At 49.5% G+C, this 19,392-nt stretch overlaps 1 protein-coding gene across 1 annotated transcript in view; it reads left to right on the top strand.

Moving 5' to 3' along the window:
- The window catches only part of LOC119391205 (mucin-2), a 148,351-nt gene that overhangs the window by 86,511 nt on the left and 42,448 nt on the right, over window positions 1-19,392 (top strand). The window contains exon 3 of the mRNA XM_049415194.1: window positions 17,554-17,592. Within this exon, the coding sequence (XP_049271151.1) occupies window positions 17,554-17,592 (39 nt within the window). The remainder of the gene's footprint in view (window positions 1-17,553; window positions 17,593-19,392) is intronic.

The raw sequence follows: 19,392 nt of genomic DNA, 5'->3' as shown, positions 1-19,392 counted from the left end.
GTACTCGCAAATGATTATTTATCGACATACTCAGCGGGAGAAACTTCAAGCCTCAAGACGTGGTTTGAAGTTTCAGAAGCATAAACGCAAGTTTCACGCTATCAAAACTGCAACGCAGGAGAACGCCTCGCAGGACGGCATTCCATATCGCGTGCTTTCTTAGCGCTACCTACCCTATTCACTACGAGTCAGCGGATGCCACACACCATACACGCCCGTGCAATCGGGGACGCAACGGTCTAACTCGATAGCGGTGCTAAAAGCTAAAAGCGCTGCATAAGGTCTTTCTGCACGTGGCGTTTCGATGCAGCGCGTACATACACAAAAGGCACTATCTGCGGGCGCGACGACGACGACGGCGACAACGGCATTCCGGATGTGTCCGGCCATTCAGCTGAATCTGGAAAAGACGAGACAGCGTTCAGTACCGTCGTGCCAAGCGTCAGTCACGTCCCGCCTAACGGCAATCAGAGACAAAAACGGATGGGCAAGAAGGGGGAGCTTGGTAGAAGGGACGCGAGAAACGCACGGAGCCACGCTGCTGCTCACTTCGCAATATAGCGCCGCCGTTCCTTCTCGGAAACAAGCCGCCAGTTTATGTATATAAAAGGAAGGGACGACGGATAAGTCCCGCACAATTTGTCCGATTGTCGGGGAAGAGAAAAAAGAAAAAAAAAAAAAAACGCGCGCCAGCACGTATATGCGCAAACAACGGCACGACCAAAAAAAAAAAGTGAAAAGAGGTAGCCGAGCTACCGAAGCACGCCTCGCTGACGTGGTCCGTTGTGTTCGGAAAAATCTTTTTCTTGTCATTTTACTTAACCTCGCCGAGAATGCAGGATACCTGTAATGAGAAATGAGGAAAGAACGAAAGTAGTAGCAGGATGCGAGCCCAACGGTGCGTGAATTCGAGAGAGAGAGAGAGAGAGAGGGGGAAAGAGTCACGTCAAGACGGCGTGCGCGCAGCCTATGGTTATAGCTGACGTGAACTCAAGCTTTCTGATTTCAGCTTCTGGCAGCTCTGGTATACGTTTCCACCAGGTATGCTCGCAGGCGAGGAACGCGCGTGTGTGGAAGGAGAATCGCGTCAGGGAATGCAGAAAAACCGTTTGGGTAATTTGTACGTTATGAGAAGGAATGCGGGACGCCTCGTTTACATTGTCTACGCATACGCAGGTTTTAAATATTACTAAGGCTGTGTACAATGACAACGCCTTGTAATAATTAACGTATCCTATGACAAAGCCATTAGCAACTTGACAGAATGGCTGATTCGGCGAGTCGGTGATTCGAGATACTAGAAATACTTGGAGACAGCAGGGCGCTTGTCCCTATGTTTTTGTGTCCCCGTGTACTTAAGTACTCGTGTTTCAAGTATCATTAGCAACAACTCGACGTTATTGGAGCTTACAACAAACTTATATAAACGACGCACCTAAGAATGTTACAGTCGCTTGTGCTAAATTCATGTGCTAAAATCAGGGTTATGAACACTCATTATTGTTCGTGCACCGCACGTAATTCTCGCTGCACAATGCTTTTCATAAACTTATCCAAGAACACTTCATATGTTTACACATCCCATTGGCCTCCTGTTGACGATCCAGGCATAAAATCCTCATTAAGCCCTTTAACATTAGCCGACATATGTTGTCACCTTGAGACAATATTTAGACTGCTTACGGTGTCTACTGGCGAAAGCGACCATGCCCCTGGCACAAACTTGGATTTCTAGCCTTGTAGCGAAAGCCGACTGACTTGACTAAGAAAAAGGAAGCCGCGACCAGTACATCGACTTCCTTTGTCTCAGCTTGTCTTGTCTTGTTTGCTTCGAGGCCTAAGAATGTTTTTGATATATTGTGAAAATGCAAGGAGCTGGCGTTGTATCTCTTCTGCGTAATCAGTATGATACCTTTTGAGAGATAGTAGGCTATAGGCTTTATAGATACAGCTCATGCGACACGCTGTCAAAGAGGAGTACAGTGAGGCAGTGCATACGGTGTAGGCATAAAAATCGGTGCGTAACGTCACAAACGATTGTAAAGCGTCGACGCTCGGAGGAAGTTCGCAGGCACTAAATCGCGCATAGAAGTGGGGCCTGCAATAGTCGTAGTGGCGAAATACATTCAACAAGAGAAATCGTCGATCAATCCTTTCTTTCTTTCTTTCTTTCTTTCTTTCTTTCTTTCTTTCTTTCTTTCTTTCTTTCTTTCTTTCTTTCTTTCTTTCTTTCTTTCTTTCTTACTTTCTTTCTTTCTTTCTTTCTTTCTTTCTTTCTTTCTTTCTTTCTTTCTTTCTTTCTTTCTTTCTTTCTTTCTTTATTTCTTCTTTCTTTTTCTTTCTTTCTTTCTTTCTTTCTTTCTTTCTTTCTTTCTTTCTTTCTTTCTTTCTTTCTTTTCCACCGTGCTCGCCTCCGTGTGAAAAGACCGCGCGACCGGTGGGAGACAAAAGTCGGCAAACGCCTCAACCGGCCGCTTAAGCGGTTGAATCGTCATCAATTCACCGTTCGGGCATGCATGCAACGTCGTACACTTTCTTCTACACCGGAGCCACCGCAGGCACACAGCCGCGGAGGCAGTGACTGACATTTGACCGGCGACGCGATCCTTCTTCAAGGCGATTATTAACGTGGCGGTCACGCTCGTACCACCGCGTCGCTTCGCCCACCAAGGACCCGGCTGTCCTCCGATTCTCGCTCTCTCTCGCTCAAACGCGCGCGCTGAGGAAGTTTGCGCAAAAACACGGAGCTCGCTTTGGAGGCGGCGAGCAAACGGTTTGTCGGGTGAGGTTGACACGCGACGCAGAGGAAAAAGAAAGACAAGACAGCTCGGTGAGGGGAAACGAGCCGCGTTTTTTAGACGAGTAACTGCGAGAGAACGCGTTGTTAGGGTGTGACGTCAGGACGAGGTTCTCAGGTGAGATCGCGCGCACCTCCTCCCGCATCCCCCTTGCCTTCTCAGGAACGTAACGAGATGGCAAGGACGTCGGAGCACGTCGTAGTTTGTTTGCTTATGTTCGTTGTTTACGCGACCGAGAAGCATGTGCTGGAAGCTGTGAGAAAAATTAGGAGGAAGAAACGGAAACGCCTTCTGTCGTAATCGCTTGAAGAACAGAATGCTTGGAGACGAGAGAAAGAAGGGTGGATGGGGCGGGGAGGGGGGTAATACTGATGGAACGTCTAGATGGAAGGTGCAATGGTTTCGAAAAAGTCGAAGAAGTATTAGACACCGGAAGTGCAAGCGCAACGTCACACGGCTCAGTGCGCATGTTGACAGCGGCCATCATCGCTATAGAGCCTAAAGAAACGACAGTTGAAAGATTCTCTGTATGCCCTAAAACGCGTACAAAATATGAGTAGCCTCCAAGAACACCCCCCCCTTTCCCCTTTTCCCTTACAAAACTAACTTCAGTTAACCCTTCCCTTAGTTGAAGGGTAGCACACCGGACGTTTCTCTGTCTTGTCCTCATCATTCGCAAGCTAAAGCACACAGCCATTAGGGTGTGTTCGCATTGACCGATATGCTCGTCTTCTAACATTGCCTCGGACTCAATACCGATCGCAGTTGCAAAGCTCGGCGTAAGTAAGGAATAGACATTGTATTTCACTGTGATGCCGAACGTGCACAGTCAACGCAGAGCCAGAAGATGAAGGGGCGCTGCACAGCGGTCGTTACTGACCTCTGCCAGGCGCGCGCACATGCTATATACACCGTACTACGACAAGCCAGCTATTATCCGGCGAGCGTAGCATCATTTTCCGGTCTCCCTGCGCGACCCGTTCGGTTCTTTCGCTTCATTTTTATCGCACAACCAAGCCCTTTCGCGATGGCTTTCTGAGCCGCTGTCCCACACACGACGTCGACTCGGTCAAGTTCGTGGAGCCATAAACAACGGCTCGTCCAAAGGTGCGCCTCGCCTTGTAGGCATACGGACGAAAGGCAAATTCGGATGTACCTCTCCTTCCTTTGTTGTTTCGTATGGGCGTTCTATGTCGACATCGCTTCCTGCAATCCCTTCCTTGTTTTAACTCGCTGTTATGTGTAAGGGATGCGCCTCAGTAAGGCACGCCGTAGGCGCTCTTAAAATTGGATATAAAACGTGTTCAAACAACAGAAAACGCGGAAGAGGTTTCTCGCTTCACGCTCTGATACATCGGCGTCATTGAAACGAGAAACGGAGTCAGTGTTGCCAGCGTCGTCTCCGCTTTAAACAAAAAGAAAATGAAGTATAACACAGATGAAGAGGTGCGCCGTAGGGCTGCGGCGGGTGCGCCTGAAGGCCTAGATATCTGTCACCTCGTGCATTCTTATTTCCGGTGACGTGGTGGAGGAGGAGGCCCGCATCCATCGCGTCGAAGGAACGGGTATGCCCTGGACGTGCCGGTCACAGCAGCGCCTCGGACTGCCCGTGTAATAAGGATGGCTGCCGCGCATCGGTGCGCACGCAGCTGACGGACGCCGATCGCTGGCGTTGTCCGTCGTATTCGACCGGCAATCAGGAGGAGGAAGAGGAGGAGAGCTTCCTGATCCACACCCGAATACCGACCCGTCCCCGTGATGGGTTCGTTCGACTGCATGCCGCCGCTGTCCGGCGAGAACTATAGGCGCGGAGCACGCCACATTGCCATCACGGTGAACTTCTTCTTGATCTTCTTACTCAGTTCGCCACTGCCCTCGCGGAGTTGTCCTTTTCTTTCTTTCTTCGAATGCGCGAGGAAAACGATACTATAGCAGCGAGAGCCTTCGGGAAGGAGGCCTCCGGCAGCAATGATGCTACGCGCGGGCGCGTGGACGCGGCCGCGCACGCATCGGAAGATGTGCGCACGCTGTATGCATGCGCAGGGGGGCCAGTCGTATCGCTTAACTTCGGCCGTTGACACGGGGCTCTCCGAAACGTTGATGGTGACGGAGGCGGGAGGGAGCAGCGCGGAAATGGGCGATGGCGAAGAATCGTTGGGCATCGGCATGAACTTGGATGGAGATTGGAGGGCAGCGCCGCGGCGCGAGTTCGCAGAGGTCAGCGTAGATGAGAAGAAGGGGGCGCGCGGCAAAGGCCGGATGCATGGTACAAACGAGTACGGCGGGAAAGACAACCGTCACACACGGTTGTCGTTTTTAAGGGGAGGATCTCGTCTTAAGAACAAAAAGAAAAAGATGAGAGACGAGGTGCCCGCGGCGTCCCTTCCGGACCTTGCCGCTCCTGCGTGATCCGTAGCTCCACTCGCTCTTGCGAGGCTGTCGAAGTCTTTGTGCGCTTGAGAAACCGGGCGTACTTGCACCCTTCCTCTCGGGGTGAGTCTTGTATGGAAAACCTGTTGAACTCTCGTTTCCGAGCGTACCGCTTTGTTTTCCCGCTGATGAAAAATGAGAACTGGCTCCCGGAACAACGCTATGATCAGCCTGGAAGACTGCGCATATTTTACTGTCTGAACGATGCGTACACAAAGCTTTTAGCCGACTAGAGAGTAACTTGTGTAGCGAAGCGTTCGAACTCTGTAATGGGTCGTCCTCTCGAGCGCCTTCTAGGGGGTCGTCCTCTTCTCTGAGAGCACGCCCCTCGTGCTGAGAGTCCGCGCTCCGTCTTGACTGTCGGCCGTTGCGCATCGTCGCCTAGTGACGTCAATAAACGCCTTTACAATTGCATTACACTGAATATAGTAACGCAACCTGATAGTGCCTTAGGTATAGTTGAACAACTATTCTTTATTTCTACAATGCGGGCACCGTGGTGAGGATATCAATAATTTTAGAAAGAATAAGTTGGTCTAGTTGGTTTCTGTTAAGGTTCATGTTTGCCAGCGTAACAGTGAACCTTAACCGCATCAATTCTTGTGGATCCAATGATGTCACATGAGTGTAACGACATCGGCGTAAGAAGGATGTGATGTAGTGTCTGAGCGCTGTTGCAAAGGCTTTCTCCAGCTGCAAACGAGGTCCAGGGTTCGATTGCTGTTTATCAAGACAACTCAAAAGCATGCGCTATCTAGTCGTAGGAGTCCGTTCAGGAATACCCACCATTCTAAGCGAATCCTGAGTATTGCACTGTACAATACCTCTCATGGGCCCTATGTTGTTATCAATAGCTCAAGTAAACACAAAAATAGCAATTATTGTAAGAAGGCATGCACCTCTTCAAAGTAAAAAAAAAAGGGGGGGGGGGGTTGAGATAGGAGAAATGTGACGTTTCTGATGTAGGTTTTACGCCGCTATGACATACGCCACACCACTTCGAAAATGAAAAAAAAAAAAATTCTACGTACCACTCTGTTGTCCGGAGATAGACCAATACCGTTGCAAAATGTTCAAATAAGTTACACGCGAATAAAAGGAGGCTATTAGCATCTTCCATCATACTGCAGAAGGCTCCGACAAAAATACGCGTAGACGTACGAAGCTGCTTTTCCCCCCATTTTTTAGCATTTCAGCATGCGATTGTTGACTTTTCGCACGCACCAAATCGTCTACACGCAAAACAACATCGACGACGAAAAGAATCGGGGTTGTGCGCTTTCTTTATTTCTTTTTTTTTAAAGCGCACAACCGCGATTGTGGATAATGCGGTTATTGACTTCCCGTATACCCGACGACAGACTCAGTCTTCAGGGCACTGACCACAACCGCTATGCGAGCAGCATAGAAGCCGCGGCACCTCTCATATCTCAATGCACCGGTCAAACTCGGACCGCTCGGTCCGCCAAGAAGAACAAGAAGTACCGGAAGACAAGATGCACCGTCTTCCATTTTCTCTCATATTATCGGCTGCTCAAACCAAGGCGCCTCGGCTCGGCATGTATAGTGCCTCCACGTGGGTCCTTCTTTTCACGTACACAGTTACTTTTTTTGGGGGGGGATGATGCGCAATCTTCGCTTATGCCACGCAGTACTGTGAGCTAGGAGGAGAGCGAAGATACGGAAAAGTGGTTAGCCGGCTCCGGTGTACGGGACGAGTGTTCCGTTATATTATCCGGCAGGCTCGTTTCGCTTCGGCATTCTTGACAAATCTTTCCTTCCAGTCCTGGGTGTTTCTCTTTCGTTTTACATACGTGCGCCGGGTCCCCCACATCGTTAGATATGCCCGTTTCAGTCTCACTGCCATTTCGGCGCTGTAGGACGCAGCAGCGACGATGGGTATGCAAAGCGGAAGTGCTAAACGTCTCTAATCTTTCCAATAGCCACCACCACCACAACAACCTCCTCCTTACTTTTTTTTTCTTCTATTCCTCTGGTGCTGCTGATAGGAGTGAGAAAGCGAAATTCTGTTATTTCTTGCGTCACGCGCTTCCCTAATCGAAAGTCTTTCTTTCTTTCTTTCTTTCTTTCTTTCTTTCTTTCTTTCTTTCTTTCTTTCTTTCTTTCTTTCTTTCTTTCTTTCTTTCTTTCTTTCTCTCTTTCTTTCTTTCTTTCTTTCTTTCTTTCTTTCTTTCTTCGGGTGCGTACGTGAGACTGGCCACTTTCTTCTCGTCCGACAGTCCGATTCGCCCGCTTCGGATGACAACACCAAGGTATTCGCATGCCATGCCTTACCCCTCCAGCGAGTAGCCACAGGCGATCGGCGCGCCGTTTTACGTATGCTCCCTTTCAATCACTGGTATGCCGTGACGAAAAAGGAAGAGAGAAATACACACATGCATTTCATTCCTCTCTCTCTCTCTCTCAAATCGCGTGCTAACCTCCCTATCCTTAGCTTGCGATACCCAGCTCTTGTCATGCGTGGAAACGACACTCAGTGCCGAGGCTTCCGTCGGCATCCAGCGAGCGGTCACCTACAGACGATGAAGCTTCGAGAGCCAGTTCAAGAACCTCCGCAAGAAAAGGAAGCGAACGGAACTATAGAAATCAAAAAGTTTTATTCACGTAGAGACGAACGAAACGGAGCGGGGCGAGGCGAGACACAGAACGATCCGACCATATAAGAAGAGTGTGATGCAATCGAAAGTGAAGGAATGCGCGCCTAAAAGGCAATCGCCCACAGAAATGAAGGGGGCGGATCCATTCCGGTTGGGTGAAACGTTGCGTGAAAGGAACCTCCCCGGGGTGTGTGGAGTGTGTATACATACCATACGAACCCTGGGGCTATAGCTAGATGGCGCGCACACGTGGACGCACGGACGAAATGGCCCGGGTCATTTTCTTCCGCCTCCGGGAGCACCTTCGAAGTTGCTCACGCTGTTACTATTGCTGCTGCTGCTGCTGCTGCTGCTTCTACTAGGGCGCTGCCGACAGCTTTCTTTCAACACGCAAGGAGCGAAGGAGAAGAAGCATGAGGAAGTTAGAGGCGCCTCGCATAGGCCGAAACGGCAGCTACTGTCAGGCGAGACGTGCTTATGCAATACGCTGGGCGAGCGATAGAAAAGTGGCTCGACAATAAGAGGCGATAAACTATATAGGGCATTGCGAGGGTTTTATTTGTTTTTTTTTTCAGTTCAGTCGCTTTTGGACTTGCTTTGTATTTTGTTCTTAGCTGTTTCCTTTTTTTTTTTTCATACAAAAAAGCATTCACTGTGCTGCGGTGAGAAAGATTTACGGCTGAGCTGCGTCCGGCCATTCCTCTTAGATCGACATCGCGTGAAGAACTTAAAGCTTTCAATAGCTTTCACTCAAAATATAGCTGAAAAAGCTTTCAAAAACATTTTCATTTTTCACGCTCGGGCTTTCAGCTCTTGACACTGCTACTTCAGTACGCAATTGTCCGAGCTTCATGAAGTAAAAAAATAAATTTGAAAAACGTCGGAATACGTCCCGTCATAGTGTTGCTCGCTCAAGCTTCTCGCTAATATCCATTATGCTGCTACGGAAGAATGATTGTAATAACTCAAACACAAAGGTCCATAGGTGACATAATAAGTAACACATTTCGCACAAATGAACAAAAACATGGGGGGAGAGGCAACTTTGAACGCCGAGTTGAAATTGTCCTGACTGATGCAGTACTGAAAGATGCCACGTGAATAACTCACCGGGCAGGGGGAAATACAAACAAAATATTGTACTCCCTATTTATGAGAAGTAACTTTCACTGATGACTTGAAATTACGCTTAACACAGCCAGCCATAACCAAGTCATTTGAGCCATTACCTGTAAGCGTTATTCCAGCTACAACTTCATTGCTCCTAAACTGCTCTTTCGTGTTAATTAATGGCCTTGTAGCTGAAGCGCAAACATATATTAACGGCCGCAGCGTGTTCACTTCGCGCTGGTCTTATCCTGAAAACAAGACGATACTCACAGAGTATGCTCTGAATGCACTAATTGCGTGTCTATCGAAAATGCCTCCTTGAACTGACACTTTGATGCCACTCCAAGTGAACGCATGTGAAAAACGATTTCCTCGAGCAATCATTTGACGCTCACGCAACATGCATCTGCAGCCGTCCCAGAAGGCCGCGTAAGACACGCGTCACACACTGCGCATTTTACAGCGGAAGCACGTCTCAGCGACAGGACAGTTTTTTCTAATCACTCGTATACCACGCCACGGCGACGAAAACTACGGACCATAAATAAACATGGCCACTGCCCGCCGAATAGAACACCGGAGGCATTGAGATCGTATCGGTTTTAAACTGGCACGTCTTTGGAATGTTATTGGAGTTGCACGTCAAGTGACTGCCTCGGCTCTTCCTTGCAGGAGCCCCCTAGTATGTGCCCTTGCCGCCTAAACGTTCTCGGACATGTCATTCGTGATTGCATCGCAGTTGTAAGTCACCCCCCCCCCCCCACGTACGGATTGGGCACAACTTGTCCTAAACGTTAATGCCACCAATTTCTTCTCCTCTAATTCCTTACAAACGATCAGTCCCGGTACCCCCGATTGATCGGAAAGGTACATTCATCGATCCAATCTTGGTCGCAAGTAGGAACATGTCCGTTTGCGCCATGGTACACGCTCAACCACCATCTCTCCTCTACACAGAAACACACAGCCCTCGCTACATCGCTCACGTGTTCGGAGGAATTTTTTTGGCAGAACCACCGCCGCTATCTCGGCGTGGATCTCGGCCAGAGATTGCCGATATTTACGCCGAGATGTTTCCGATTGGCGAGCTATACCACACGTCCTGACGGGCGTTCTCTATAAAATAAAAAATTAAATAAAGAAATCACCCGGATGCCTCAGCGCGCCTCATTCAGCCGGAATGTCATTCCGGTCACGTTGCAAGCGGTCAAGAAGGAAGCAGCGTGGAATGGAACGGACACACGAGTGCGCTTCTCTTTGTTTTCAATTAAGCTTAGATTAGTCTCCGGGTACAATCTCGGCAGAACGTGTATAGAGGCTAAGCCCATGTCCACTTCTTTCTCGGCTTTATCTCACTCTTTCTTCAAATCTCATCTTCTCTTCTCCCTCTTTCATCTTTTCTACACTTGCCTAGTTCTTTTCTTTACGTTCTTGTGTCCGCGGGTGCTCGAAGTTCCCGCACTAAAGTGCGCACTTGGCTCGGGTCTGTGTCAAAACAAAAACACCGCCATCCAGCCAGCCAGCCAGCCGCGATGTGATGTAGCCGCTGCTGCTGCTAGTTTCTCTCAAACGTTCTATACAGAACGCACGCGTGAGGAAGATACGTGCTGTAGCTCGGCGGCTTCGCGCACGCGGTTAGCATCACAATACACTTCCCCCTACAACATCGTACCACGGTGCGGCGGCGTACGAGCTTAAGTCCGGTCTATCGCGGGCGTTATCTGGAGTGAGCGCACGCATAATCTGAATGTGTTAACCACCTTTGCGCAACTTCGCCATCTCGACCCCTCCCTCACCCCCTTTTCCCATCGACTCTTTGTACCTGCTATCTTAGAGCTATTTGCCAGGCGAATTGCGTGCTTCCTTCTATAGCGGGTGGGATGGACGACGCAACAACGGCTCCGGAAGATTTATGTCACGGATGCGCGGCGAAAGCGTCTCTCGCGCGTATGCGCGCTCCATGAGATTCAACGGTGATTCACAGCCTCGTACGCCGAGGCGAGCCAGAGACGAGTAAAGATCACGACTAGGAAGGAACCAAATTGAAATCCTGCGGCGTGCGTTGTTGGAGGAGAAATTAACCGTCGGGCGATATCGCCTTTTGCGGTCTCGCTCGCTCGCAGAGTATGGTCACGGACCCTTCGCTGTGTTATACGTGTACGACGAGTACACGCGCGTCTTGAAGGTCAAGGTGTGTTACTGCCTGAGAGAGAGAAAGAGGGAGACAGAGAGAGTAATGCAAAATGCAAAGGAAAGGCAGCGAGTTAACTAGGTGCCACCAGGTTCGCCACCATACTCTAGGCGAGGTAGAAACCACGCGAATATGCGCGAAGCCCGGTGCTCGAAATCTCGCCTCGAAGAACGTAAACTTTATTTCCAAACCAACATGATTCGAGTTCGCCGACATTTTAGCGGGTCTGGGCACCCGCTGCGGACGCGGTTCCGAAACCTCGTGTCGAAGCGGCCTCTTCGCTCGCTGAACGTTCCAGAGTTGTGCTGTCAGGTTCGAGCTCAGCAGTGCGGTCTTCCAGCGCAAGCGGAGGCTGGCGGTGGAAAAGGCGGAGAGATCGTCATTGTTCGTATTGTCTATGAAGTCCTGACACTCCCACAGCATGCGACTAAGCGTGGCAACTTCGCAACATGATCTGCATCTGTTTGTCGCGTACATGTCTGAATACATGGCGTGCATGAGTCTGGGGTTCCTGTAAGCCACCTAACCTTATAACCATGTTTTGTTTCCAAAATAAGTTGGGAAGGAAAGATTCTGGGTGGGCTGCGCGAAGGCTCAGAACGTGTTTTGCGTTAATTGTTTGTGTAACTTGTTTGTCTTGATTTCCACTTTTCTTTTAGGCCTAGCTTGTTTACGTCATTGCTGCGTGTTCGTACATGTTGCGGGAAAGAGGGGGGGGGGGGGTGAAGGAGTTGCGTTGGTTGCATAAGCTTGTCGCGTGTGGCTGGCTCTAAAGGCACTGTTCAGTCGAGTTCAGTCTGACTGCAGCGCCAGAATACATAGCCTAGCGGATAAAAAAAGCAACCTCGAGACGGCCTCAATGAAATTGGAACGCGACGCGCGCGTTTCGCGCCCTGCATCTGTCGGCGGATTATGGCCGGGATACATGGGGGACGCGAGCAGGCGTCTATTTTCTGCGTGCCCCTAACGGTGAATGTCGAAGACTTTGAGACGGGGCAGTGTGAGCAACGCAGCTCCATCTGGTCAGTGTGCGGTGCCTAATGTATTATGTCATCCAGTTTTTCGATAATCATAAGCAAGGAACAGACAATATCACTTCTGACATTTGACCAAAGATGTAAGAAGATCCAACGCCTTCTTGGCGTTGGATCTGCTTAGCTTGCGAAGCTGAGAAGCTCTGCGAAGCTGAGCGAAAGTAATCTTCCTACACAAAGGCGTAGCTATCCCATATGCCCAGTGGTTGGCGGGGGGGGGGGGGGTACGAGGGAGGGGGGGGGCAAACCGGGCTAATTGTGCATTGAGTGATGCATAATAAATATATCAAGATCTGGAATTTCGCTCGCGTAAGCTTCGTTCCAGCAGCATACCAGAACTTTAGAACAAAGTATAGTCCCTAATTATGGCTGCTAAAGTACAAGGCCCGGAGCAAGGAGCCGAGCCTCCCTCCCCCCTTCCCCCATCTTTCTAATTGACGCCTTTGCTCCATGAACACCACAGCGTATGCGTGTATTTGTATATGTGTAATGTCTGCGGTCGCGTGCCGTTCTGTTTCTCGGCGCATGCGTGCCCTCTTAACGCCCCAGGTGCGAAAGGTGACGAGGCACGTCGCTTTGTCTCTCGACTTAATTCCGCCTTCGCTCTTCCTTTTTCTTTTTCCCACCCCCGTTTTTTTTCTCCCGGAAGCAGCGACGGCTGCGTTCCGGAGCAAGTGGCATAGCCGTGCGCCCTAGAGAAGAGAAAAAAAAGAGAGAGAGAGAAGCTTCTGGTAAGAGGCCGCGGAAGAACATGCCGTAGAGCGAGCGAGCGGCCAGGTTATTACAGCCACCCCGTACATACAGGACGTACAGGACGCGCGCGTGCACGCGCCGTGCCCGGTGCTTTCTTCTTGTTCCGTTCTCGACAGTGACCTCTGTTCGAGAGCGAAGACAAGACCGAGAGCAACACTTCCCCCTTCTTCCTCACCTCCTCCTTCGAGCGTTAGCGGCGCAGGGCAGGCACTGCGGCGCCGTGTTACGCTAAGAAGAAGAAGAAGCCAGCGAACGGCCGCCGGAGTGGCGAGATGCTGCCGCTGTAGCCATTTGGTAGTGCACATTCCGCAGCGCCTTCTTCCCTCGCTGCCGGACGCAGTGGACCAAAACGAGCAACCTTCCCAGAGCGCGCCCTTAGCCTCACCTTCTTGCTCGCACGTTTGTTTTGCACACCGTCGGCTAGTAGCGTCGCACGAGAATCGCGAGCACTACCTGCGCTCGTTGGGTTAATGCGCGGAGAAGTTTCGCGCCGTTGGAACGAATGCCGACAGGCGAGTGCCTAAGAGCCTGACGCGACAGTTTTCATTCGAATATGACTGACGCGGTTCTGGGTTAGGTGGTTCGTGATGTAAGCTATAGAGCATGGGTCTCAAACACACCTCAGCCAGCATGCCGCAGTCACGCACTTTAGTTCCGCAAGGGCTGAGGCAGTGAAGAAGGTAGGGGCGGGAAGTGAGGGGGGGGGGGGGAGCTGGCACTAATTGTCAGCAAACGTTGCCATTTGAAAGAAAACCGTTGCGATATCTCATATACGGGCCATTTCTGAAGGAGATTTGGTGCCAGGATTCCAACATGTCGATGCCGATGTCCAAGATCACTAAAATCTGGACGCCGATTCTGAAATATAGTTTTTGTTTCCCGGTTATGTTTCAACACATGGTGACCACATGGGTTGCCTCACGAAAACAATGCTTTAGACCAGTCATGCCTGCGTAGCTCACGAACATACTTATTAATAAACTAAAAAAAAAATGTGCGGCGAAGACAGTCATGTGCGGGCCGCGTGTTTAAGATCCCTGCTATAGAGCATAGCCTAGGAAATACATTGCCATTGTCACGGGAGGATAGAACTAGGCAGATGAATTGCTCAACGTGATGTAATCCAAGCGAATAGGTCCAGTCCATGATCGCCGCGTGAGAGTGCGCGGTAAGCTTAAGTATGTACTCCCGCTCGACAGACATTCCGAGCTATACGGCAGGGCAGCGGAAAAATTAGCATCGATTGAAAATCTGGGAATAAAAATATCCGGGTTCTGAACCTCAGTGGCTATAGACTGTTCCAAAACATAGGAGGGAAAGTTTCCCAGATTGTTCGCTTGCAAAGGCAGGCAGCACGAAGTAAAGCCCCGCGCTCGCTCGTTTACTCAGGAGTTTCGCATCTTATAAAAATATAAACATCCGGAGAGCAACGTCCACCGCAGAGATAACTGCGCGATTACTCTGAAACGTCAAACCTCGTTGCTTTCCCTTTAAAAATGATAAAACTTAAAATTTCATTTACGAAGTAAAAACGAGAAGGCGAAGTTTGTTTGCTCGTCGGTGTTGCGTAACACGCATGCGGGAACGTGAAGGTTATTAAACTGGCTGAATTGATTCGCAATAGCCAAACACGAATTAATTAAGAGGGGCGCTATCATTTTGTGACAACATCGTCATGCCTTAGGGTATGAATGATTGGGAAATTTTGCGGCGACAAGCCAGATATCTCTACGATGAGTCACTTCAGCGTAGAGTGGTATCCTTTTAGAATGGCTGCCAGCATCTCGCCTGTGCGGCTCTGTTCGAATGTGGCCGAGCGTTAAATACTAACAGCTATTCCTGCATGTCGCGAAGCTTTTATTGCTTGACATCAAAAATACTCGGTGTCCAAGTGCATACGCATCACCTGCAAGTGTTTCCCACATTGATTAGCGGTTAAATAACAAGACTGGCCCTGCTGCACTAGCGATGTGTTGCTCTTAAAATGACGCTCAGTCTTTTTTTTTTCTTACTGTCAGGAGCTACGCTTTTGAACAAACCATCATTGCTTAAATTAGTCTAGGCCTAGGTTTAGTATAAGAGTGGTGACGTTGTAAATATGTGCTTTCTGCTATTGGGTTTATATACTGTCTAAATTAAGTTATAGTGACTGATGAAAATACTTAAGAGAAATACATGAAGAAAACAACTGAAGTACCTAAAAATAAAGAGAAATATAAAAAATCGCCGAACACGCACTCGCTCACTCAATTACCATATAATTAACCAAATAAGCAAATAAATAACTGATACTAACACGGATGCTGAATGAGAGAAAGAGAAGGCAAAGGAATTGGCAGGGACGTTAGCGAGGTTCAACCTAAGTAGCTGCGCTGCACTGGAAGAGGAGAGAGCGGGCAGGAAACAAATATGGAGAGAGAGAGAAAGCAAGCGATTTGCTTGCTCATAAAACAGCGATGCGATGTAACGGAAAACTCAAGACAAATATCATCACCGAACATATTATTTGTTTATTTGTTTTAAGTCCATCTAGTTAGCCCACTCTGGCAATTGCACCTGTTGATGAGTTCCAGCATTACGCGTACAGTAAGATTCCTCTCACTCAATACAGTTCACGAATTTACTCTCCCTCACGTCTCGTTCATCTTCGTAGATGAGATAAGGGATGTACGCCCCCTTACAGACGGATGCGATGCTTCTTAGCCAGACATTCACTACACCCGAGCGCACGCCACACGCGCACTCGAACCACGCCATTCCGTCACCGCGCATTCCCGCTATGCGATTCGTATCTGAGCCATCTTTCAGCATGGTCGTCGCCGGCAATCCATCGCGTCGCGTGCCGGGCCGCGAGTCGCGTGCGAGCCGCTAGCATATCAACGAAGCGATGCACCGACGGAGGCGACACGGCCGCACGTGCAGGCAGGCAAGCAGGCAGCTTTTAAAGAAGCGAGGCCGGTGCGAGGAAAGGTTCAACAACCCGAGCAGCAGGCGAGTCTGGCTGCTTTGGCTCGACGGCGGCGACGGCGGGCCAGCACTTTACCGCCGAGGTGCCGCCGGTCGCACCACGTCTCGCGTGTAGCAGCAGTGCCGCGCGCCACGAGCATCTATCAGCGTTCACTGCGTGCGCGCGCAGGGGATTTTTCAGAAGGCAGCAATTTTCCCCTCAGCAGCCTGTCAGCCGACCGAGAAGTCTGCGAAGCCCAAGAAGCGCCTCCCCCTTCCTTCTTCTTATCTTCCTCCGGGGCATCCCGACGCACCACACATCCACCCGTCGCCTTGTTTTCTTTTGTCCGTATCACATGAACGGGGCCGACGGCTGCACTCGGGTCTGCCGTGTACACATACGTGTGCAAGTGCCCTGTGTGTATATATTACATGCGCAGCTCGAGCGCGCCGTTGATAATGAGCCTTATTTAGGGGATCGAACGAGACGAGTTGGAGGCAGAGAGGAACGCCGGCGTGAAGTTTCGCGGCAACGAGTGGTCAAACTCGCGGCAGCTTGCCCGAGTGTTGTTGCTTTTCGCCTTTGGTTTTCATCTCTCCTTTTCTGTCTGGCAACGTGACTGCCCCTTTATTGAGCGCTTTCGTACTCCGCTGGTCCGGCAGCGCGCGTGCACACATGCACACGCCCCGTCTAGGAGAGGTGATGCAGGAATGCTGCCCTTACATCCACACGCGGAAGCCTTCGATTCGATTGGCCGCTCATGATCCCCTCGTCCATGCATGCTTGCCCTCCGCAGCTGGCTGGCGCGTCGTGTGTGGAGCTAGAGCCGTTCCTGTTTACAGGCGCAGTGAGGTTAAGCAGCTTGTGGAAACAAACAAACAAACAAACAAACAAACAAACAAACAAACAAACAAACAAACAAACAAACAAACAAACAAACAAACAAACAAACAGAACGAACTAGAAGAAGAATGGCTTCAGTGGACATGGCGATGTCTTCGAGGATACCGAACGAGTACGGAGTGCTGCGCCGTGCAAATGTTCCATTGCAGGCTAGGGGCGTATAATATAGTGGTTGTGTCTCGAGCGTAACGTGTAGATGCTGTGGCTGCGACGTATACTCATACAGCAAACTTACATGCCGTGCCTTAGGTGATATATCGTTGGTTGAAAGAAAGTGTTATTGTCAATGCTCATCTAAACATTGTTGTTATGAACTCAAGGGCCAAATAAACGTGTGTCATGACACGTAAAAGGCCAGAAGGAAAGTACCATAAACTGGTCCATTCATGAATGGGCTCATGCAGTCAAAGATTTGCCGTGTGTTATAGACATTGATTGATTGATTGATTGATTGATTGATTGATTGATTGATTGATTGATTGATTGATTGATTGATTGATTGATTGACTGACTGACTGATTGATTGATTGATTGAGTGAGTGAGTGAGTGAGTGAGTGAGTGAGTGAGTGAGTGAGTGAGTGAGTGAGTGAGTGAGTGAGTGAGTGAGTGAGTGAGTGAGTGAGTGAGTGAGTGAGTGAGTGACAATCATGTTGCGATACAACAGGCTCTTTCTTCCACAAAGGAGAGGGGAGGGGGCTAATTTTTCTCTCTCTGATATTTAAACCAACAAACAAAATCCTCACGAAATTGTTTTCTTTTTTTTTTCAGCACCACTCTCATCAGAAGTCCGGTCTCCACGTGATAGGGGTAAGTGCGAATGCATGTTCTTCGATATTCCTAGAAGTAACATACCCTTTCCTTTTCCGTGAGAAAGACACACCGGGGAATAAATATATCGCCTCCATAAGTTGCTGCGCATCACGTTCCGGACCTTTGGACGTGCGCAGCGAGTGAGACCGGGAGCGGCTTCTGCTTATTAAGAGACCTGATCTCGATTTTCCAGTGACGAACGCGAAGAGACTCGTGACTCGAAAGCGGTAGTTTCGTCCGCTTTTCTTTTTCTCACAGTGCTGCCTTCGCGTAAAGGAATTCAATACGACCACGGGCATATCGCATTCGCGCAAACGTGTCCGCTCCGGTGTAGTCTGCGCATATTGCTGGCAGTGATCAGCGGTATTCACGCGAAATAAGAGACCATTTCAAGAGAACGCCGAACCCGTTACGTGACTCCTTGGTAGAAGACAGAACACAAGAGAACTGATGCTGAGTTAGAAACAGTTGACGTCAGATACCATGCCCTCACAGTGTGAAAGCCACCAGTACGAAGAAGTGTTTCGTGTGTTTGTGGTTTTAATTCGCATTTGACACATTTCGATTGATTTAATGCGTTACAGGCTGCTGGTGGTGATGGCGCACCTTTATAGTAATAGGCATGTGAGGTAAGTTACATTGGTGTAGTGTACTAGGTGGATCAGTTTCACATTACGAGAAAGAGTGTCATGTAATCGGAAATGACAGCCTCATTTCCAGTTACACTAACTAACGCCACGGTAACGTCACGGATTTCGGGAGAGTCCGAGCAGGAATAGTTCACTGCCCACTTTGTTAATTGAAAATGACCACACTTCATACTAAAGTTAGGAAGGACTGAAACTGCCAACGTTGGATAAGTGCTTTCCCAGCACGAAACACTGCCCGTAATAATGAAAGTTAGCGTGGAACGTGTGACGTGTAATGACGTCATCGGCACGGAGACGTGCACGCTAATTTCCAAGATAGAAGTTGAAAGCGAAAGAAAAAGGCTCGTTTCTTTGTTAGACGCAACCTATAATGAAGCCAAGGGAAGTATAAGCGCCTATAACGCAGCAAAACACCAGACAATGACTACTTATTGTACACTTTCTTCGACAGATGCCAAATATTGTAATACATGCTTCGGCTAGGCCAGCTCAAACCAAACCAGCTACCGGGCACCAATAAATTACGGATCTAAGTAGCCGCACGACGTAACACTCTTTATGGCGCGTGCAGCTGGCCGCCTCTACCCAAACAAGCGACGACAGGTGCGCGGCTTTTCAAACAATGCCTCTGAGACAGCGTCATGTGCATCGACAGAGGACGCCTCCTCCATGTGCCTCTATCCTTCTCTATAGCCTCAGGAGGCCCGGTGGCCTGCCTGTCTAATTAATTTTACTGGCCATTGTTCGCCTGCTTGACGGGTCTTTGAAGCGTCGCAGAACCGCTTCACTGGCGGGAAGTTTAGAAACAGGCTAAAAGGAGAGGACAGAAGAAAAGAAACTACGCGTACGTTCATATGCGGCAGCATGAAAGCCGAAGGACGAACGCTTTGCCTGTTTGACGTTAAGCTGCGTATTGAGTGGCCAGCCTCGCGAACTGCGGAGGGATAAGCGTCAGAGATGGCACCAGCGTCTAGCGGGGTATTGGTCTAGAAAATTCCAAGACAAGCAGAAATGTAGAAGCCAACGAGGTTTTATGTAAGCACAGTTGTGGGATAAAGAAAGGCTTTCAGAGAGTTCGTGGGTGCCGTTACACACTATTGCTGCCATAAAAAGCAGCGTGACTCAATATGACCTCAGGATACGTCTT

This window comes from Rhipicephalus sanguineus, chromosome 4 (assembly GCF_013339695.2).
Source record: "Rhipicephalus sanguineus isolate Rsan-2018 chromosome 4, BIME_Rsan_1.4, whole genome shotgun sequence".
NCBI lineage: Eukaryota > Metazoa > Arthropoda > Arachnida > Ixodida > Ixodidae > Rhipicephalus > Rhipicephalus sanguineus.
The sequence above is the reverse complement of the archived record's forward strand: the minus strand, read 5'-3'. Positions and strand labels throughout refer to the sequence as shown.